At 41.7% G+C, this 23,245-nt stretch overlaps 1 protein-coding gene across 1 annotated transcript; it reads right to left on the minus strand.

Annotated features, from left to right (window-relative positions):
• Window positions 1-1,548: 1,548 nt before the first annotated feature.
• Window positions 1,549-16,547, minus strand: LOC112261539 (MAP3K12 binding inhibitory protein 1). Its single transcript, XM_024436964.2, has 9 exons — window positions 16,367-16,547; window positions 15,747-15,866; window positions 12,492-12,713; window positions 11,722-11,818; window positions 11,160-11,225; window positions 6,579-6,752; window positions 6,327-6,421; window positions 3,332-3,370; window positions 1,549-3,139 (listed from the first exon to the last, which is right to left on the minus strand). The coding sequence occupies exons 1-9, from the start codon at window positions 16,514-16,516 to the stop codon at window positions 3,029-3,031; spliced, it is 1,074 nt and encodes a 357-aa protein (XP_024292732.1). The 5' UTR covers window positions 16,517-16,547; the 3' UTR covers window positions 1,549-3,028.
• Between the last annotated feature and the right edge of the window lie 6,698 nt (window positions 16,548-23,245).

Consider the following 23,245-nt stretch of genomic DNA (forward strand, 5'->3'; position numbering starts at 1 on the left):
AACAACTGAGACATAAACTGAACAAGTTCCATAGAACAAATTCTCCACCTCACGGACTGCACCAGATTTGCCAGTTCATGTTGTGAGATGTTACCCCACTCTTCCACCAAGGCACCTGCAAGTTCCCGGACATTTCCCGGGGGGAATGGCCCAAGCCCTCACCCTTCAATCCAACAGGTCCCAGACGTGCTCAATGGGATTGAGATCCGGGCTCTTTGCTGGCCATGGCAGAACACTGACATTCCTGTCTTGCAGGAAATCACGCACAGAACGAGTAGTATGGCTGGTGGAATTATCATGCTGGAGGGTCATGTCAGAATGAGCCTGCAGGAAGGGTACCATATGAGGGAGGATGTCTTCCCTGCATAACGCACAGCGTTGAGATTGCCTGCAATGATAACAAGCTCAGTCCGATGATGCTGTGACACACCGCCCCAGACCATGACGGACCTTCCACCTCCAAATCGATCCCGCTCCAGAGTACAGGCCTCGGTGTAGCACTCATTCCTTCGACGATAAACGCAAATCCAACCATCACCCCTGGTGAGACAACACCGCAACTCGTCAGTGAAGAGCACTTTTTGTCAGTCCTGTCTGGTCCAGCGACGGTGGATTTGTGCCCATAGACGACGTTGTTGCCGATGACGTCTGGTGAGGACCTGCCTTACAACAGGCCTACAAGCTCTCAGTTCAGCATCTCTCAGCCTATTGCAGACAGTCTGAGCACTGATGGAGGTATTGTGCGTTCCTGGTGTAACTCGGGCAGTTGTTGCCATCCTGTACCTGTCCCGCAGGTGTGATGTTCGGATGTACCGATCCTGTGCAGGTGTTGTTACACGTGGTCTGCTACTGCGAGGATGATCAGCTGTCTGTCCTGTCTCCCTGTCTTAGGCGTCTCACAGTACAGACATTGCAATTCATTGCCCTGGCCAGATCTGCAGTCCTCATGCATCCTTGCAGCATGCCTAAGGCACGTTCACGCAGATGAGCAGGGACCCTGGGCAACTTTGTTTTGGTGTTTTCAGAGTCAATAGAAAGGCCTCTTTAGTGTCCTAATTTTTCATAACTGTGACCTTAATTGCCTACAGTCTGTAAGCTGTTAGTCTTAACGACCGTTCCACAGGTGCATGTTCATTAATTGTTTATGGTTCACCCTTTTACAATGAAGATCTGTTAAGTTATTTGGATTTTTACAAATTATCTTTGAAAAAGACAGGGTCCTGAAAAGCACTACTCAATTCCTAACTACAAACTACTGTACTTTAAACGTACTGTTGAAAAGTTCACTGAACAGAGCACGCAGGCTTTAGTGGCCCCCTGCCAAGTCATTTCCTGGATTTGCTGATTTCCCACTGTCACCCTTTAATATGAATTACCTCACGTAGTTAAATTTAAACCTCTTCAGTTGTGTACAATTTAGAAAAGGAATTAATTGCGATCTGATTAGCTGTGTGCATGACTAACACTGTTCATGTACAATGTGTGTGTGTCTAACAGTTCATAGTGAGTGTGTGATTAGAACCCTGAGTCAAAGTCTACTTCAACAGGTTCGCCAAATGAAAAAGAGAATTTATTTACAAAAACAAACTTTGCAACACAACAGCAAAAAGGAGGAAGAATCAACGCTGAATCAAGTTAGATCAATGTCTGAAGCAATGTCTGCAACATCACAATGAGCGTAGTATTCTCCATAACAGAAAAATAATATAATAGCAGCATATAACGTTTCTAAAAAACAACGCATCTCTCTCTCTCATGTGGCCAAAACACAACAGCATGCGCCACTGGGCAAAATACACAGGTAGGCTATGCTAGTTTGTTTACTCCATCTGCTCTAAAATTAATTAACTGTACATCATTCAAAACAACACTGTAGACTACTTTGAAAAAACACACTGTATAACTCAAGATCTATATGCATATCCCCATTTTTGTCTTACAGTAATGTTATACTACGCTGTTATATCAAACTCTATGTCGAATATTATCATTATGCGATCTTGCCGACACGGTTTCAGCTTTGATCTAACTTTATTAAACGAGCACCATTCACCCGAGTAGCCTGTTCTCTGTGGGTAAAGTAGAGAATATATACATGCGCAGAAGCTTCAGGAAGCTCCGGAACTTTGAGTGGGGCAGACTATAGATCCCGAAAAACACGGGAGCCGCAGAGCCACATCATGCTAGAAAGATAGATACCCACACACACACACTTGAATTCTCCAGTAGTTTCATGGAGTGCAACATTTCAACCCGAAGGTTGAAAACCAAGACCTTCAGCTCAGGACACATAGAATTAGGAATAGAATACCAGAATGGACATGAACCTTCTTATGATGGGATAAAGGTCAGCCATCTTGGTCAGGGAGTTGGTCAACCATGGTTAGTCAGTGCTGTGATTCATAAAATATTAATTCAAAGAATTTATCTGCGATGTTGGTCAGCTAGCTAGCCAGACAGTTTTAGGGGAATGATTTCATTCATTTTCTAATTAATTAAAAATGGCCAATATCCCAACATTCCATTAGACAATGCAGTCAATCCACAGCCACACACTGGTTGAAATCAGCTGATGATAGGACTTAGACAAGTTGTAAATGCAACAAGTACTGACATTGTATCATATAATAGCACTCACAGCTTTCCAAGAAAACATCAATTTAGACATTTATGGTATCCTTCAATTGGTATAAAACTGTATTTATAATTATACGACAATATTTTCAGTTGATAATTGTATTAAACAATTTCTGATATCACATGCATTAGTTTTATTTCCCTGAATAAGTACAAATCCGTATTGCGCCTCTACTGCTATTCATTCCGATTAGACTGGTTTGGATTTCTCCCTGACCAATATGGCTGCCCCCCCCCACACACACATTTTACTCAATAAAACTGAAGCAGCATTCAGCTGTGTGTAAGGGTGGATATCTACACCTCAAGGTTAAAGTCTCTCATCTGTTCCTCTAGTCTGGTGCCCATAATGGTGGGTACGTGTGAAGGTCATAGGTCAAAAGGTTGGGGGTCAGAGTGGACACTCGGTGTCGTACTCTACCGGCCCAAATTCCCCCATCCTCTTCAGCAAGGCCGCTTTGACAGCACTGATCTTCACATCCAGCTCCGACAGACTACAGACCTGCCAACATGGGAGATAAGAACAATCACAGTCAAAAGCAAGTACAAGCACATATGCGCACACTAAAATCAGTGTCACCTTAAACTGGTGGTTGTCCATGGACCGAAGGTTGAGAAACACTGCTTTGAACTTGAATGTAATGAAAGGAGGAAAGGTATGAGACAAGTGAGAAGGTATGATAACACATCTCACCTGAGACATTGATGTCTTTGGTCGCTTGTGTAGGTAACTCTGAAAGAACACAGGAGATGAGAGGTTAGAATGTTTAGGTAACTCAGAGAGAGCAGAGACAAAAAAAGAGGTTCAGTAACTTTGAGAGAACTAGAAGAGTTAGAGGTTAGCCACTGGCAACATTCCTGCCGTGCACAGGGTCAGACAGACTGAACAAATATTTCCCATCCATTCAAGATGCACTACGCAGAAATCTCTACGCCATTTCCTGGTTGCTTAAAATTCTAAAATCGTTCGCATAATTTCAGTTTGTGTGACAAAACAAGCAAATAGAGAATCATTGTACCATCTAAACAGTTGTGAAATATATTTTCCATAACCAAAAATATTATATTTTAAACTGTTTGAAGCTGGTGTACAAAAATGGAAAGCATAGAAATAATAGACTTGCTTTTAATGTGACTGACAGATCTAGAACTCCCATTACTATGTGAATTTAGTCAGGTCGTCCAAAAACGTACATATTGTAGCTTTAAAATGAGCCCCGAGAGCTACTTGTTCTTTTTACATCAATACACCTACCTCAGAAAATACCTTCTATTTCTGGAAATGGCACCAATCAAATAGCTTTCAGAATAAAAAGATTAAAAACTAAAATCAACCAGCTGTGCCTTCATTTTCTGGTGACAAAAATACATTCTGCAAGAAGGCTAATAGTGCAAGTATATTACTCATATGAAGAATCTCCATGAAGAATTCAGTTCTTTAGTCATTTCAGAACTAGCAGACTAAAAAGGGCCAGGAATGAGAGTACAAAAACATGGCCTTCCCACCCTCAACCCAACCATGAAAGTATTTTAATGCACTGCAGCAGTCTGCTATGCAACATACAGTACTGTAAATCTAAAGACTTGGGCAATGACTTAGCTAAACCACTGATAGAAAGCCACTGCATTCCAATTGAAGCGTTTATTAGTGACCAAATCTGGAATTTTCAACCCCTAAAGGAGTACGAGCAGGGCCTAAAATCAACTTCCTGGTCCACCAACCACAGTGTCAGGTAGATTAAAAAAATAAAAATCTACCAGCCACTCAGATTTCTTTTAACCAGAGAACATTTTTCCACCCCCCGTAAAATTACACCAACAAAACACAAAAAGAGGAGAGCATGCTGCAATGCTTTGTAATGTTTCTAAAACAATACAAATGTATTACTAGTAAGAAGTAATGTGGTATATTGTTTAATTTAATATATTTTGTGGCCAGAGTCTTTTACCAAAATATCACAGATGAGACAACAATGTTCACCTGCCCCTTTAAGAGTGGGAGGTTACCGTGGTAACGTTGCTCCAGTCTGCCTTTGAGATTGAGTCTGATTAGTAGCAGAGTTTTTTTCTTCCCTAGCAGTTGAAACTCAAACTGAAAAACAACCTAGCGTGTGAACAAAACAATGTAAATAGACAAGAAACACAATGACAAAGTCTCACTTAAGTAGACTTTCATTTCAAGTAAATAATCTTTCACTCAGCTCTTCATGTGCGCAAAGCCCCAATCTATGAAGTGTTGCAGCGCGAGATGGTATAGGCTATATAGGATTTGTAGTTCTTTGACTTTGTGCGATTAATTTACTAGCTATGAAACAAAGCAACAAAGTCAGTTTGTCAAATTTCTGCCCTGCTAGAGCTGCCCCGGGTTAACTGTAAGTGCTGTTATTGTAAGGTGGAAACGTCTAGAAGCAACAACGGCTCAGCGGCGAAGTGGTAGGCCACACAAGTTCACAGAACCGGACCGCCGAGTGCTGAAGCACATAGCATGTTGAAATTGTGCTATAACAATAACTGTTCGTCAGGAGCTTCATGAAATGGGTTTCCATGGCTGAGCAGCCACACACAAGCCTAAGATCATCATGTTTAATGCCAAGCATTGGCTGGAGTGGTATAAAATTTGCTGATATAGGACTCTGGAGCAGTGGAAACACGTTCGCTGGAGTGATGAATCACACGTCACCATCTGGCAGTCCGATGGACAAATCTGGTTTGGCGGATGTCAGGAAAAACGCTACCTGCCCCAATGCGTAGTACCATCGAAACACCTTAGGGATGAATTGGAACGCCGATTGTGATCCAGGCGAAATCGCCCAACATCAGTGCCCAACCTCACTAATGCTATTGTGGCTGAATGGAATCAAGTCCCAACATCGAGTGGAAAGCCTTCCCAGAAGAGTGGAGACTGTTTTAGCAGCAAATGTTCGACGAGCAGGTGTCCACATACATTTGTAGTGTACTTTGAAAACAGCTACTGCAGCATTTATGTTACTATAAAATGTGATCATAGTTGACCATTTTAATTCACAAATGCGAGTGAAATGCGTGCACTGTGGAGCCCTGACCACCCACCAACGTGGCTGGTGAAATAGACATCTTACCCACCAATGGAAAAATCTACCCACATTTGGCAGGGGTTAATGTTAGGGCCTGGGTACGAGTGTTAAAGACGAGATTATAGACTCACTAGGCCGCTACTGAGGAAACATCTCCCCTCCTCCACCCTCAGAAACCTGCTCAGTGTGTACTTCCAAACTATTTGCAGAAATTGCTTAAACAGTGGCACTTGGAATAAAAAAAAAAGATCAGCTCAGTTTATTCAAAAAGACTCTCTCAACCCCCAGTTCTGTGCACGCACGCACACACACACACCCTAAAGGACATGGAGAGCAGCACGCTCTTAGAACCGGCACGTCAAGCCAAGAGAAGGGAGAGATAAGAGTCATGCAGAAACTCGAGCGCTCTTACTCAGCTAACTTTGATAGGCTAAATTCTGACATGGATGATATATTCTGAACTGAAGAGGAAGAAATACCCCACTTCTGATAATCACGCATAAGGACTCTCGGGCTCAATATGGAAAAATACTAACATGGAGAAATACTAACGCGCAAGTAGACGCACGCATGTCCGCACGCACATACAAAAATATAAGTGGATGTGTTAAAATCTTTCTACCACCGTAAACTCACAGACTGGAAGTACTCCGGGGAAAGTCCCTCCAACTCCAGGATCCGATCTTCAAGCTTCTTCAGCCTCTGGTACACACTTAAAGGCACTGGACCCTCTGGAAAAGAAAGGTTTGTGTGTCTGATAGGAATATTAAGAGTATAAGACCTAAAGGTCAAGTGTCAGAAATGTAAAGGAATACAAATGTTTGGGTAAAGAGAGACATGCAACGACCACAATATGGCCGATACCACATCTTGTTTAAACCTCTTCACCTGTTGGGAGCTTTAGGTGTGTCTCGATGTTGTGCAGGCGTTCCTCTATGGCTGGATTCCCACAGTCTCTAGACACCATGGCCCTCTGCTGCTCCTCAGCCTCCCCCAAGGCGCCTCCTCCTAACCCTCCCCCTCTACGAGTCTGAGGCCCGTAGGTGTTCACCACACGAGTCACTGCACAGACAAGGCATACAGACAATAGAAACCCATTAAATGTCACAAGCAGAGTAAAGAAACATACCAGGGTCGTTTCATCGGATTGAGTCCCTTTTACGTCCCTTCGATATTTTAAGTAGAAATTGTGCACCCATATTGGATTTTAAAAGCCTGTTATTTTAAAATGTAGTGGCCTTTAGAGCACATGGAAAATTCAATATATATGAATAAATACTAGCTAATGTGCCCAAAATTCAGCAGTTTTCACAAAGCCCTAGTTCTTTTGTAGCTGTGACAAAGTCATTTCTGAAGATTTCAAATATATATATTTTTAATGTGATTAGTGATGCATTTTAAGGTTTAAAAAAGATAAACCTTTTAATATGGTGAAAGTGCACTGCTCAAAAAAATAAAGGGAACACTAAAATAACACATCCTAGATCTGAATGAATGAAATATTATTTTTAAACACTTTTTTTCTTTACATAGTTGAATGTGCTGACAACAAAATCACACAAAAATTATCAATGGAAATCAAATTTATCAACCCATGGAGGTCTGGATTTGGAGTCACACTCAAAATTTAAGTGGAAAACCACACTACAGGCTGATCCAACTTTGATGTAATGTCCTTAAAACAAGTCAAAATGAGGCTCAGTAGTGTGTGTGGCCTCCCCGTGCCTGTATGACCTTCCTACAACACCTGGGCATGCTCCTGATGAGGTGGCGGATGGTCTCCAGAGGGATCTCCTCCCAGACCTGGACTAAAGCATCTGCCAACTCCTGGACAGTCTGTGGTGCAATGTGGAGTTGGTGGATGGAGCGAGACATGATGTCCCAGATGTGCTCAATTGGATTCAGGTCTGGGGAACGGGCGGGCCAGTCCATAGCATCAATGCCTTCCTCTTGCAGGAACTGCTGACACACTCCAGCCATATGAGGTCTAGCATTGTCTTGCATTAGGAGGAAACCCAGGGCCAACCGCACCAGCATATGGTCTCACAAGGGGTCTGAGGATCTCATCTCGGTACCTAATGGCAGTCAGGCTACCTCTGGCGAGCACATGGAGGGCTGTGCAGCCCCCCAAAGAAATGCCACCCCACACCATGACTGACCCACCGCCAAACCAGTCATGCTGGAGGATGTTGCAGGCAGCAGAACGTTCTCCACGGCGTCTCCAGACTCTGTCACGTGCTCAGTGTGAACCTGCTTTCATCTGTGAAGAGCACAGGGCGCCAGTGGCGAATTTGCCAATTCTGGTGTTCTCTGGCAAATACCAAACGTCCTGCACGGTGTTGGGCTGTAAGCACAACCCCCACCTGTGGACGTCGGGCCCTCATACCACCCTCATGGATTCTGTTTCTGACCATTTGAGCAGACACATGCACATTTGTGGCCTGCTGGAGGTCATTTTGCAGGGCTCTGGCAGTGCTCCTTCTGCTCCTCCTTGCACAAAGGCGGAGGTAGCGGTCCTGCTGCTGGGTTGTTGCCCTCCTACAGCCTCCTCCACGTCTCCTGATGTACTGGCCTGTCTCCTGGTAGCGCCTCCATGCTCTGGACACTACGCTGACAGACACAGAAAACCTTCTTGCCACAGCTCGCATTGATGTGCCATCCTGGATGAGCTGTACTACCTGAGCCACTTGTGTGGGTTGTAGACTCCGTCTCATGCTACCACTAGAGTGAAAGCACCGCCAGCATTCAAAAGTGACCAAAACATCAGCCAGGAAGCATAGGAACTGAGAAGTGGTCTGTGGTTATCACCTGCAGAACCACTCCTTTATTGGGGGGGGACAGTTTGATTTCACAGAAGTGTGATTGACTTGGAGTTACATTGTATTGTTTAAGTGTTCCCTTTATTTATTTTTTTGCACTTCCTGATTTGGCCTCGTCTTTCATCATTGCTCATTAAGAAATGCTAGTGCCTGTGAATAAAGGCAAACGAGAGCTGTCTTGGGGGTGTGGTTTGATGTGCGTGTTTCTTGGGTTTGTCTTTGTCATTCAGTCACAAAAAAAAGGACAGTAGCTAACCAGTTGGCATTTAATTTTCTTTACTGAAAGCAAGCTGGTAACATGCATCAAACATGTTGTCAGCTTTGCTTAGTTATGAGCTAGCTAGCCTAGTACAGGGGTAGGCAACCCTGGCCCAGTAGTGCCGCAGGCACCACATGTTTTTGATTTAATCGACCTGGAAGACCAGGTGTGTTGAAAGAATCATCTAGAATGTCATTGTATGCTGTAGGGTTAAGAATTCCCTTCACTGGAATTAAGGGATCCTAGCCTGAACCATGAAAAACAGCCACAGACCATTATTCCTCCTCCAACAAACTTTACAGTTGGCACTACGCATTGGGGCTGGTAGCGTTCTCCTGGCATCTGCCAAACCCAGAGTCGTCCGTCGGACTGCCAGATGGTGAAGCGTGATGCGTGATTCATCACTCCAGAGAACGAGTCCACTGCTCCAGAGTCCAATGGCGGCAAGCTTTATACCACTCCAGCAGAGACTTGGCATTGCGCATGGTGATCTTAGGTTTGTGTGCGGCTGCTCGGCCATGGAAACCCATTTCATGAAGCTCCCAACAAACAGTTATTGTGCTGACGTTGCTTCCAGAGGCAGTTTGTAACTCTGTAGTGAGTGTTTTAACAGAGGACAGACAATTTTAACATGCAATGCTGTGTGCTTGATTTTATACACCTGTCAGCAACAGGAGTGGCTGCAGATTGTCCAGTCGTGTGGTCCAGTGCTGCTAAGAAAGACCTAGTTAAGCTGCAGCTGGCCCAGAACAGAACAGAGCACATTGCTCAAATAAATAGCAAACCTTGTTTCAAGGTAAAGCAACACCTCACCTCTCCCCTAGATAGTGTGTGTGTGTGTGTGTGTATGCATTGATATGTAGGCTACATGTGCCTTTTTTTATGAATGTAGTTCTGTCTGAGCTGTTCTTGTCTAATGATGTTCTGTATTGTCATTCTGTATGATGTTTCATGTTTTGTGTGGACCCCAGGAACAGTAGCTGCTGCGTTTGCAACAGCTAAATGGGGATCCTAAAAAAATACCAAAAGAGCCAAATCGACTAACTAGAAGGGGTGTCCACATACTTCTGCATATATAGTGTACATATGAAGAGGGTAAAAAAAACAGTATGTAAACATAATTAAAGTGACCCGTGGTCCATGTTCAGGTTGAGGGTCATGGCTCCTAACAAACCCCCCTGGCCAGAAGATACTATCGTCAATAGGCGCTAAAGGTAGTTAGCGTCTATGAATGGGGGTAGGGCATGTACTACCCACGTCATGTCTAGGGAAGAGGTTCCAGTGGGCGAGTGTGTTTCGCCTCGCGTAGGCGGGGTCTGCTCACTACCTTAAAGAGGACCAATGGAATGGTCCTCTTAAGGCAGTGTTTCCCAACCCTGGTCCTCCAGTACCCCCAACAGTACACCGTTTCGTTGTAGCCCCGGACTAACACAACTCATTCAACTCATTGAGGCTTGATGATTAGTTGACAAGTTGGATCAGGTGTGCTTGTCCTCCAGGGTTACAATAAAAATGTGAACTTTGGGGGTACTCGGGGACCAGGGTTGGGAAAAACTGTCCTAAGGAGAGGTCTCCTACGTCTGCCGAGGGGCACTGGGCCATGCAAAGCGAAATCGCCCAGTCTTTTCCCAGAAAACACAGTGCCATCACGCGTTAATAGGCAAAATGGGGCATGAATTGTTTTGTTGAATTGTTGACATAACGCAGTCACTTACCAAACTCCATTTTGGACGAGACTGACTTTATAAACCAAAATTATCCTCTTTACACTTTGTAGTCAATTCTAATACTAGAATTAATGTTTCTGACTCATATTAATGCCTCATAGGTCCTTTAAAACCAGAGAAGATGGTTCCAAGGGGCAGTTGATCATTAAATATTATTTTCTAAAGAAACATTGAACATCTAATTGTCAAATCATAGTGTAAAAGCAAGTGAGCTGGGTCTACTCTTTTTGGCCATTTTCTGGTGTATCGTGGTGGAAAACAGTGGGTCAAACATACCATGTCGACCCTGTTACCCTTCGATAGACAGGCTAGACATTTTTTACAATGTACATTTCTTTGTGAAACTTGCATTCGATTGCTCCTCCCCGTTGCAAACAACAAGCTTCCATTCCCCCCGTCACAAGGGGATTAATGACTAGCAACGCTGGTACTTTATTTGGCACTTAATAGGAAATTACTACAGTAATTTATTTAACTTGATGGTAATACATGTTTTTTTTTAAATTAATAATGTTAAAATTAGCTAACTCATTTATTATTATTATTTTAATCAAGTTACACTACGCAAAAGGGACTAATTTCTTTGAACGACCCACCAATAAACATAAAAAATAAGAAATAACATAAGAAAACTATGTTTAAACTTAAAGCAGAATGCTCTTACCTTTAACATGACTTTTGAAGCCTGGGTAGGGTGTGAATACTGCATCTGTTCTGGCACAGCTGTCTTCTACATCATAGCAAAAGGGAACCGTTTATATTAAATCAGCACAAAATATATATTTTACCTTTGAAATATCCATTTTGTGGATAATTAACTGATGGATCCGTTTAAAATTAAATGGACTGTCCTTGTGACATGTTCACTTCGGTTACCCTCATTTCTGTTACCAATATTTCTGTTACGGTCATTACTGTTAATTGTCATTTGTATTACTGTCATTTCACACCATCTATTTCTGAAGAAAAACAACAACTTGTACCTTCTGTTCAAAGAATCTGGACAAAGCTGGATTTATTTTGAGGCCAGCTGAGGAGGGTGTTAGCTACTTCAGGCCCACTATTATAACAGTTCAGTCTGACCTCTTGCCTCTCTGGCTGTGGAAATCAGCCCTCTCCAAACATTGGCAATCTGTGCACGCCCCCCCTCCACCAACTCTCTCTCACACACACACACACACACACACACACACACACCTCTCCCCACACCTCACTCAGATTCTTACCCTGATTGCAGTCGATCACGTTGCAGAACTCCCTCACGTTGTTTTCATTGATCTCCAGCTGCTTTCGCTCTATAAATGCAGATATCCTCCTATCAATCTATAGTAGTAGAGGAGACAGTTGGAGATGTGACACAGGCTGGATTAAAGAGCTATTGATATCAAACGACAGTCGAGTTTTGTTTATATCATGGTAATAAAGGCAGGGGCAAGCAAAGCGATATGAGACTAGCGTTCACATCCAGACAGCACGTGAAATGTCCTCAGATTCAGAATACCCCATCACAATTGCTTTGCCATTTCTAAAAATGACGAAGTATTACAAAATACTGTTTATTTGGCTACCAAAATAAATACACAATGAAATACAACAGGCCTCGGCATCCTCTTGTCCTTCATCCACATGCAATCTCTCTAGAGTAATGAGCATCCACTTCATAATATATCAAGGGCCTGGCCCTCTCGCAAAGCCCTCCTGCTACTGCCACCACACCAGTCAGCGACCACACACTCCCACGTTCCCTGACTACAGCACTCTGAAGGAGCCCTTATTCTGTGCTAAACTGGCTTATCATCAGGTCCTGATCAAACATTTGATTCACTACTATGTTATTGCAAAGTGTGCAGCACACTCGGAGGCAATTACTTATGAGTATTCATTGGCTTTAGCAGAGAATAGGAAACAGTATTGAAAACACTGCCGTATAAACCGCAGCATCATTCCAGCTGAGCGGAGTTGACCAATGACCAAACAGAAGCTACAGTCAACTCACCTCGGATTTGTTGGCTCTGATCTGAATGCTGAGGTCATCAACCTGCAACTTGCCCTCCTCCTCTACCTCTGGCCGGGTTGGCTGAGCTGCAGGTAGAATGGGTGGCGAGTCTATGGTCATCTCTTCAGAAGAGAGTGTGCTAGTGGTTTCATCCTTGTTGCTCTTTGAAGACGAGGACTGGTCTTCTGCCTCCACCAGGACCCTCAGGTTGTCTGAAACTGACTGTTGAGGAGGATTAAAAGCAGGTTATGGGGAGAGACGGTGAAGTCCCCGTCAACATGTTCTCAACTTGCCTACCTGGTTAAATAAAGGTGAAATATATATATATTTTTTTAAACATACACTTTCTACATCCATTAACTAATACGACAAAGAATAAAAAACACAAAAAAAACACATGAAAATGCAACAATTTATTTAACTCTAGAGCAGTGGTTCCCAAACTTTTTATAGTCCCGTAACCCTTCAAACATTCAACCTCCAGCTGCGTACCCCCTCTAGCGCCAGGGTCAGCGCACTGCCACACACACTATACAATATATTTATTAAACATAAGAATGAGTGGGAGTTTGTCACTTCCCACGAGCCGGGTTGTGACAAAGAGCTCTTATAGGACCAGGGCACAAATAATAATATAATAAATAATTTTGCTCTTTATTTAGCCATATTACATATAAAACCTTATTTGGTCATTGAAAATTGTGAATAACTCACCACAGGTTAATGAGAAGGGTGTGCTTGAAAGGATCCACGTAACTCCACAATGTTGGGTTGCATTGGAGAGAGTCGCAGTCTTAAATCATGCCTCACACACAGTCTGTGCCTGTATTTGATTTTCATGCTAGGGAGGGCCGAGAATCCACTCTCACATAGGTACGTGGTTGCAAAGAGCATCAGTGACTTAACAACAGTGCAATTTGCCAAGGCAGGATACCCTGAGCGCAGCCCAATCTAGAAAATGTGGCAGTGGCTTCTGATTAAATTCCATTTTCACAGAACTGCTTCCTGCAATTTCGATGAGGCTCTCTTGTTCAGATATCGGTAAATGGACTGGAGTCAGGGCATGAAAGGGATAACGAAACCAGTTGTTTACGTCATCCGTTTCGGGAAAGTACCTGCGTAATTGCGCACCCAACTCACTCAGGTGCTTCGATATATCACATTTGACATTGTCTGTAAGTTTGAGGGAATTTGCACACACACAAAAAAAAAATCATACAATGGAAAGACCTGTGTGTTGTCTTTGTTAATGCAGACAGAGAAGAGCTCCCAACTTCTTAATCATAGCCTCAATTTTGTCCAGCACATTGAATATAGTTGCAGAGAGTCCCTGTGATCCTAGATTCAGATCATTCAGGTGAGAAAAAACATCACCCAGATAGGCCAGTCGTATGAGAAACTCGTCATCACGCAAGTGGTCAGACAAGTGAAAATGATGGTCAGTAAAGCAAACTTAAAGCTTGTCTCTCAATTCCAAAAAACGTGTCAATACTTTGCCCCTTGATAACCAGCGCTTTTCTGTATGTTGTAAAAGCGTTACATGGTCGCTGCCCATATCATTGCATAGTGCAGAAAATACACGAGAGTTCAGGGGCCTTGCTTTAACAAAGTTAACAATTTTCACTGTAGTGTCACAAACATCTTTCAAGCTGTCAGGCATTCCTTTGGCAGCAAGAGCCTCTCGGTGGATGCTGCAGTGTACCCAAGTAGCGTCGGGAGAAACTGCTTGCACGTGGGTTATCACTCTACTATGTCTCCCTCTCATAGCTTTTGGGCCATTAGTAAAGATACAAACAAATCTTGATGACCAAAGTCCATTTGATGTCACGAAGCTGTCCAGTACTTAAAATATCCTCTCCTGTTGTCCTGGTTTCCAGTGGTTTGCAGAAGAGGATGCCTTCATTACCCCCATAAACTTAAACAACATATACCAGGAGCTGTGCCAGGCCCTTTGACAGGTCTGTTGACACATCCAGCTGTAACGCATAGAATTCAATGGCTTGCATGCGAAGCAGTAACTGTTTCGAAACATCTCCTGCCATGTCACTGATGCGTCGTGAAACAGTGTTGTTTGATGAAGATATTGTCTGTATAGTTTTTCGGCCTTTCCCCCCAACATTGTCCCAGCCATATCCAAGGCAGCAGGAAGAATTAAGTCCTACACAATAGTTTGTGGTTTGCCTGTCCTAGACACTCGGTAGCTCACCATATAAGACTATTCTAGCCCCTTCTTATTAATGGTATCTGTTGCATTTATACATGTCTTACTACTCAAAAGTAATCTTAATTCTCACTCAAAAAACTCCTGTGGCTTATTTTTTTATATTGGCATGTTTTGTTTCTAAATGTCTACGCAGGAGTGAAGGTTTCATCGAGTTGTGAGATAGTACTTTTGCACACATAACACACTGTGGATAAGGAAAGGCCCTACTCCCAATATAAGTGAACCCAAAATCAATGTACTTCTCATCATATTTGCGCCTCTTCGATGGTCCAACGTCCCTGTCTGTTGTTCGGTGGTTTCCCGGGTAAGGGGGCAGTAGCTCTTTGGCTGTATCAGATTCACTACTATCAGTGTCCATGCTAGCTGGGCTATCAACAAATGTAGAATTACTGATGCTAGCATTGGATGTGCTCATGGAAGCAGAACAACTTGTGTCATCGACAGGTGCATTTGTAGTACTGCTGGTAGTAGCAGTACTACCAGTAGAGCTGGTATGTGTCTATGGACGTGTGCCATACTTTAAAAAAAACATTTATCAATTTTCTAGCAAACAGAATCAGCAGCAGCTACGTTTGGCTACATGCGGACCGTTAGTGGAATTCCCGTGAGAGAGTAACGTTTAATGTAATCGGATGTTAATTATTTGACTAGGCTACCTGTATTTGACATTCTGTTGTTATTTTGCTGAACACTAGATGGTTTAATTTTATTTTTGGCAGTGAAGCAAGGCTACTCAGGCGAGAAATAAACCTCCCAAATGCATAGCACCGTTGGAAAATATAAATGGACTATTTGAAAATGTGAAACATTTATTTTTTAATAAAAATATTTTACTTTTTTAAATGTATTTTTAAATGTGAATCACATTTGATTTAGCATACCCCAGTTTGGGAATACTTGCTCTAGAGTAAAGAACCAAATGAAAAATGTCATAAATACTGAAAGTAGTGTTGCATATCCATCCTTAACTTTCGACATGACACCACTGTGCACCTGTCAGCACACCGTTGTGAGACTGTAGTGTTGTCTACCTGTAGTTTGGAGATGTGTTGCTGAAGACAGGTGAACACATGACGAGTAGGTTGAAGAGATGCCACATCCACTGTGTCTAAGCTGGCGCTGATTTTCAGTGCAGCTTCACCCAATTTCAGCTTGAAATGAAAAATAGTTACAAAATAAATCATTGAAACTTGGTCAGAACCTGGACTAAGAATAGTTAAGCCTCCATTTGAGCTATACTAAGTCTACAAAATATATTATTTCCAGGGCTATAAGAACCGGGGGAAAAAAACAAGCAAAAGCTGTTAATACAAACGAGGGCTATTATTTGTTACTTTGCTCCACGCGGCAGTTGTCAGTAAGATCTTTTTGATTGCTACTTTGTCGCATTCAGCCTGCTAGATAAAGGAGGAAGGAGCCCATCTGTAATCAGTGCAACAGCAAGCTAGTAGTAGTAGCCTACTGTGCTGCAACACAAACTATTCTTGCAACATTGTACCATTTAGCGTGCGATTGCATGCGACAAAGGATATTTGACAAATTCCTATTTGATAAGAACAGACATGCAGCATGTACATCTCGTGGGCATCTCTCGCAGTGATCGAAGCAATTATAGCTGAATTAGATTGTGCAAAAGCATTAGTATACCAACCTCACTCCCGAAGTCTGTGAGCAGATTCAAAAGAATTAACATACTGTCTCTGTAGCTTGATATTTCCTTGCAAGAAGACGTTATGGCAACATTTCCCCTTTGTTTATCGCACACACCGTTTTCGTCATTCAACTTCATCCTGTCCGCCATTGCATTTCCGCGTCTCAAGCACAGTGATTGGTTAAGAAACGGTCCCTCCAATACCGGAAGTTTCATTACGTAGCCCCTGCAAAGCAATAAATGGATGGTGCATAAAACCATCAACAAGTTGGCCTTAGTATAACCAAACTGAGAAAAAAGAAATGTTATGCGCATACTCGCTCCAAGATGGCATAGCAGTTCAGACGTCTTTTGTCCTCGTCTTGTCGTGTCCCGTATATATATATATATATATATTTTTTTTTTTCAACTTTCTTCGCATACCTTTTTACTGTATAATTGACTGTATGTTTGTTTTACTCCATGTGTAACTCTGTGTCGTTGTATGTGTCGAACTGCTTTGCTTTATCTTGACCAGGTCGCAATTTTAAATGAGAACTTGTTCTCAACTTGCCTACCTGGTTAAATAAAGGTGAAAAAAAATCATCATTAAAATATATATATATATATATATATAAACTCCATATATACCTCCACTATCTTTGTAGCGAAAATATAACTATTGAATAGAATCAGCCTTTCAGAATATCAGAAGGTAGGCCTACTCAAGGTGAAAAGTCAGATACCGCTAACAAAGTGAACCAACGACCTGGTTAGTCAAACACTCCAGAACCAGTAGGAGCACTTCAGAACAATTATTTAACTTGCATCATATATGAATCAGTACTCAAAACTAAAGTCCTAAATATTTGACTAAAACATTAACATTTAACTTTTATGTCCCACAATCAAATGGGGCCTATATTAGTAGCAAGGACCTGGCAATCAAATAATAGCCTCATCATTTCACATTGCATTGATTTATGCAGCTTTTTTTGTGTTTTAACAATAGTTTTTTTTAAATTGAATCACAAAATATTTGATGTACACAGTTTTGCCATTACAATTTCCCAAACCGGTTAATTTTGTGTATTAATCTCCAATCTGAAGATAGTATATTATGGAGACACACTGCGGTACTTTCTTTATTGAAATGAGTTGAATTTGTGAATTGCATTATTCCCAGGAAATTACAAATAGCATTTTTTTACCCTTCGCCACAATCCTGTCTCGAGGTCTACGGACAATTCCTTCAACCTCATGGCTTGGTTTTTGCTCTGACATGCACTGTCAACTGTGGGACCTTATATAGACATGTGTGTGTCTTTCCAACTCATGTCCAATCAATTGGATTTACCACAGGTGGACTCCAATCAAGTTGTAGAAACATCTCAAGGATGATCAATGGAAACAGGATGCACCTGAGCTCAATAGGTTTTTAAAAATGTAATCACAAAACATTTGATGTACACAGTTTTGCTTTGACAATTTCAAAAACTGGTTCATTTGGTTTATTAATCTCCAATCTTAAGATATTATATATATACATATTTTTATTGAAATGGGTTGTAATGGTGAATTGAATTATTCCCAGGCAATTACAAATGCCACCCTATTCCCTATTTAGTGCACTACATTTGACCAGAGATGTATGGGCCCTGCTTAAATGTAGTGCACTCTATAGGGAATAGGGTGCCATTTGGGACATAGTTGGTATGATAAAATACCAATTCAACACTGAAGTGTTACCTGAGTGAATGGTCCATCAGTTTGACAGAAAGTGAATGATTTGGGATACGCACCCTGTTACCAAAACTATATTATTCTCAGTTTTTTCAATTTAGACACAAGGGGAAAGACTGGTCACTCAATTATAAAAACACTGTCTATCAAACTGTGCTGGAGGTGTGTGTGTGTGTGTGTCAGACAAGGGATGGGAACCTGCCTGGCCTGGCCTACAATGGTGAATTTCTCTGTTAAGTGACTGTGGGAAAATCTCCTTCCTCTATTCAGGTCGACATTTTCCCCTCTTTTCATATAATGAGGGGGGAGACTGATGAAGAGAGGCAACAACAGAAAAAGAACAATTAACAGCAATAAGAAAGCATGAGAACTCAGAGCTGAACCTCATAATGTCCTGGTGGACGGGTTAATCATTTTAGGAAGGGGTTTAGAGACAAGCCTTTCACTTGAATTCATTTCTAGGTTTTTTTTTCTCTCTCCTTGCAGCAGGAAGGGAACTGTAACACTTGACATCTTTTGACATGCTGAGTCGTGGTTACTTGACATCTTTTGACATGCTGTGGTTGTATGTTCCCACACTAAGAGGAGCTGGATAATTAAAAGCTGCTCATTTCATTTGTCTGACTGACTGTGTATGATTGACTGACAATTAACTTTTACAGAAAGTTACTTACAATATAACCAAATGTAACCAAATATATACAGCACCAGTCAAAAGTTTGGACACACCTACTCAGTCAAGGGTTTTTCTTTATTTTTACAATTTTCTACATTGTAGAATAATAGTGAAGACATCAAAACTATGAAATAACACATATGGAATTATGTAGTAACCACAAAAGTGTTAAACAAATCAAAAAAGATTTTAGATTTTAGATTCCTCCAAGTAGTCACCCTTTGCCTTGATGACAGCTTGGCACTCTCTTGACATTCTCTCAACCAGCTTCACCTGGAATGCTTTTCCAACAGTCTTGAAGGAGTTCCCACATATGCTGAGCACTTGTTGGCTGTCTTTCCTTCACTCTGCGGTCCAACTCATCCCAAACCATCTCAATTGGGTTGAGGTCGGGTGATTGTGAAGGCCAGGTCACCTGATGCAGCACTCCATCACTCTCCTTCTTGGTCAAATAGCCCTTACACAACCTGGAGAATTTGGGTCATTGTCCTATTGAAAAACAAATGACAGTCCCATTAAGTGCAAACCAGACGGGATGGCGTATCGCCGCAGAATGCTGTGGTAGCCATGCTGGTTAAGTGTGCCTTGAATTCTAAATAAATTAGAGACAGTGTCACCAGCAAAGCAGCCCCACAACATCACACCTCCTCCATGTTTCACGGTGGGAACCACACATGCGGAGTTCATCCATTCACATACTCTGTGCCTCACAAAGACAGCAGTTGGGCCCAAAAATCGCAAATTTGAACTCACTAGACCAAAGGGCAGATTTCCACCATTCTAATGTTTATTGCTCGTGTTTCTTGGCCCAAGCACGTCTCTTCTTATTATTATTTGTGTCCTTTAGTAGTGGATTCTTTGCAGCAATTTGACCATGAAGGCCTGATTCAGACAGTCTCCTCTGAACAGTTGATGTTGAGATGTGTCTGTTACTTGAACTCTGTGAAGCATTCATTTGGGCTACAATTTCTGAGGCTGGTCACTCTAATTAAGTTATCCTCTGCAGCAGAGGTATCTCTGGGTCTTCCTTTTCTGTGGCCGTCCTCATGAGAGCCAGTTTCTCACAGCGCTTGATGATTTTTGTGACTGCCCTTTTGAAGAAACTTTAAAAGTTCTTGAAATGTTCCTGATTGTCTGACCTTCATGTCTTAAAGTAATGATGGACTGTCATTTCTATTATTTGAGTCGTTCTTGCCATAATATGGACTCTGTCTTTTACCAAATAGGGCTATCTTCTGTATACCAACCCTACCTCGTCACAACACAACTGATTGACTCAAACGCAGTAAGAAGGAAAGAAATTCCACAAATTCACCTTTAACAAGGCACCCCTGTTAATTGAAATGCATTCCAGGTAACTACCTCATGAAGCTGGTTGAGGGAATACCAAGAGTGTGCAAAGCTGTCATCAAGGTAAAGGGTGGCTACTCAAATATAATCTCAAATATAAAATATATTTTTATTTGTTTAACACTTTTTTGGTTTATTCCATATGTGTCACACATGATTCCATATGTGTCATTTAATAGTGTTGATGTCTTCACTATTATTCTACAATGTAGAAAATAGTAAAAAATAAAGAAAAACCCTTGAATAAGTAGGTGTGTCCAAACTTTTGACTGTTACTGTATGATTCTAAATATGATTCTAAATACGTTGCAATTGTGCTATGAAACAAAATAAATAACAATTTAAATAATACAAAACAATATTTGCACAAACTGGTGCTAAAGGTGTTAAACAAATACAAGTTTATTGTAATCATTATAAACTGGATAACTTCATATTTGATCTCTATGATAAATGGTTTTAGCTTTATTCAGGACAGGAATTGGTGCATTCACAGGTCTAAGGAGTTTGTGTTGGAGTAGGGAGGATAGAAGACGGGGGAGGCTGGCATGAAGTGGTGGAGGTGGTGGGGAGATGGGGATCTGAAGAGGGATTGAGGCTGCCTCTTGCTGCTCTACCATCAGCCACCTGCAGTATAGTAAAAAGCTGCTTATTTAGCCCGTCTGTCTAGTCTTCACTAGCAGATGATGTTGACAGAGTAGGAGACGGATAAAGGAAGAGACAGAACATGAGGGAGGGAGAGAGAGAGAGAGATGGAGAGAGTGACAGGAAAGGAGAGAGTAGTGTTGGCTTCTGAAATGTTATATTTTTTTTGTATGGGGAATTGATAGGCGTTGATATTTTTCCTGCTTCAGTTTGGGAGCAATTTTCAGAATACACACACCTATACTCGAGATGCCAGGGATATTTCCCAGTCTCAGCTACACTCCTCAGCACAAAGAGAACGTTGTCCATTATAGTTTCTCTGATTAATTCATTTATTTTCGGTTTTCTTTTCCAGTCTTTTAGACAAAAGTGACAAAACTAAAAGAAAAATCAGTGCTAGTTGTACTTCACCTTTTCAAAACAACATAAAGTAATTTAATGTGTCTGGGCTAACGTAGAACTATAATTGAACAGTTTAAATGAAGGAAAAAGGAACACAGTAAAATGTTTAACTGTAAGTAGTTCTAGAATAATACCAGGCCGTGTATTTCTCACCTACCACATATGTTGACCATCAGCGAGGTTTCTAAACCTGCACTTGACTAATCAATGAGGGTGAACAAGCGCTTAATGCAAACTGCTGTAAATATCACAGAGTGATCCTGTAATGCAAACTGTACAGCAGACAATTGACAGTAGAATAGCCTAGATACCTCTTTGTCTCATGGAAAATTAAATGCATATATTTATATATATATACATATATATATTTTTTTTTTCAATCTTTCAATCATTTTATTTTTGCCTTAAAAAAAGACAACACAAATAAAATATACTAAAAATATATAAACAACCAGACAGGTGAAACAAATGCAACTTTAAATAGCTGTTAGCTTTTTACATCATTTCAACTAAATTAAGCAATTACAACGGGATCGAAAATGACATCCTTAACATGCATTAATAACATAAAATAGTGAAATGAAAAAAATGACTTAAAAGTTCCACTTTACGCTGTTGAGAGCATTAATGAGAATACTCGTTAGGCTTTTAAAGCAGTCAGTTATAGTGCTGTTCTGTTCTTGCCCACCACTGACTGTGTCACCAATCAGCAGAAGTACTGTAGAGGATTAGCTACTAGCATCAGAGCCCAGGCGGTTCCATGTTCAATTGGACCTCTTAATATAATAAAGATCCGGCTTCACATTCAAGAGCCTGACTGACACTCAGACATACCTCTTTCACCTTTTTGTTCAGTAAAGTTTCTCATTACCATATACGGTATTTACTTAATAAAATATCTTTGGCCGAGAAGAGTTGCAATCAATTCCACTTCAATACAGTTAATTTTGGAAGCAAAGTTGAAGTCCAATGAGAAACATTTGAATTGAAATTTGAATGTGTACTTTAGTGTAAAATTGGAATTGGAGTTTAATTTTACATCCTGACTGAATTGACATCAAATTGACCGCAGCCTTTGGATGGAGATAGGTAAACACAAGTCCCTATGCCTACTGCCTAAACAAAGGGAGAAGAATCAGAAGAGGGAAAGAGAAGATAGGGGAAGAGAGAAAGAAGCCCCTCTCTCTCCCATCTCAGCTGTGACAGTAACCCGGGTCGTGTGTGGGGGGTGTCTAAACAGGGAACAGAAGTGAAGTGCAGTGCAGTAAATCGGAGGAGCGCGCCAATCACTCTGCAGCATTACTTCCACTGAGAGGGAGAAGGAACATGTTGATAGTTGTCTTGTCATTATATCCTCACAACTATGAGCACTCCAGTCTGGAAGACTGTTTATCTGCATGTTGTAGATGGATACATCATATGGATATTTGTAGCATGACTAATTGGTGATGAAATTGACTAATGTCAAAGACATATTTTAATTTTTATTTCTCGTGGTAGCAATATTACCCATAATTTTTGTTGTTGTTGCCATTGTAGGTATCAAAGGTGATTTTGTGGGGCAAATAAATGTAGGGCAATACTCAACGTTTTGAGGAATGTGCAGTCAAACTGCCTCGTTTCTCACTCTCACTTAGTCGGTGGCCCTGCAGCTCTTCTTGCCAGCATCTCCCTCCCCCCTTACATCTCCTCCTCCTCCCTCCCTCTCTCTCCCCTGCCCCCACATTGGGACGACTGCACCTGTCACCTGGGAGCCCCTGCTCTGCTCTTCCTCTGCTGCCTAGACTCCACTACACTCAGGAGCCATTTACATAACCTCATTTAGCAGTTCACAAATCAGGGCCATTAGGAGCAGCTAACAGGAACCAAAGGTTCTAATTTAGCCTGCGTCTCACAGTGGGGAAATTGGGCGGCTCAGGCCTACAAATAAAGCACCAGGGTCTTGGCTTTGATTGTTGATTGTGATGGTAAATGTACCGATGATTAGAACAGATTTTCCATTTTATTGATTTTCTGCCAAATCGCAGCGTGCGATTGGTCCTGGTCCTGTGGTGGAGTGGGGGGGAATAGCTGGGGTGGGAGGC

Source organism: Oncorhynchus tshawytscha, linkage group LG11 (genome assembly GCF_018296145.1).
Source record: "Oncorhynchus tshawytscha isolate Ot180627B linkage group LG11, Otsh_v2.0, whole genome shotgun sequence".
In the NCBI taxonomy this organism is placed as follows: Eukaryota; Metazoa; Chordata; class Actinopteri; order Salmoniformes; family Salmonidae; genus Oncorhynchus; species Oncorhynchus tshawytscha.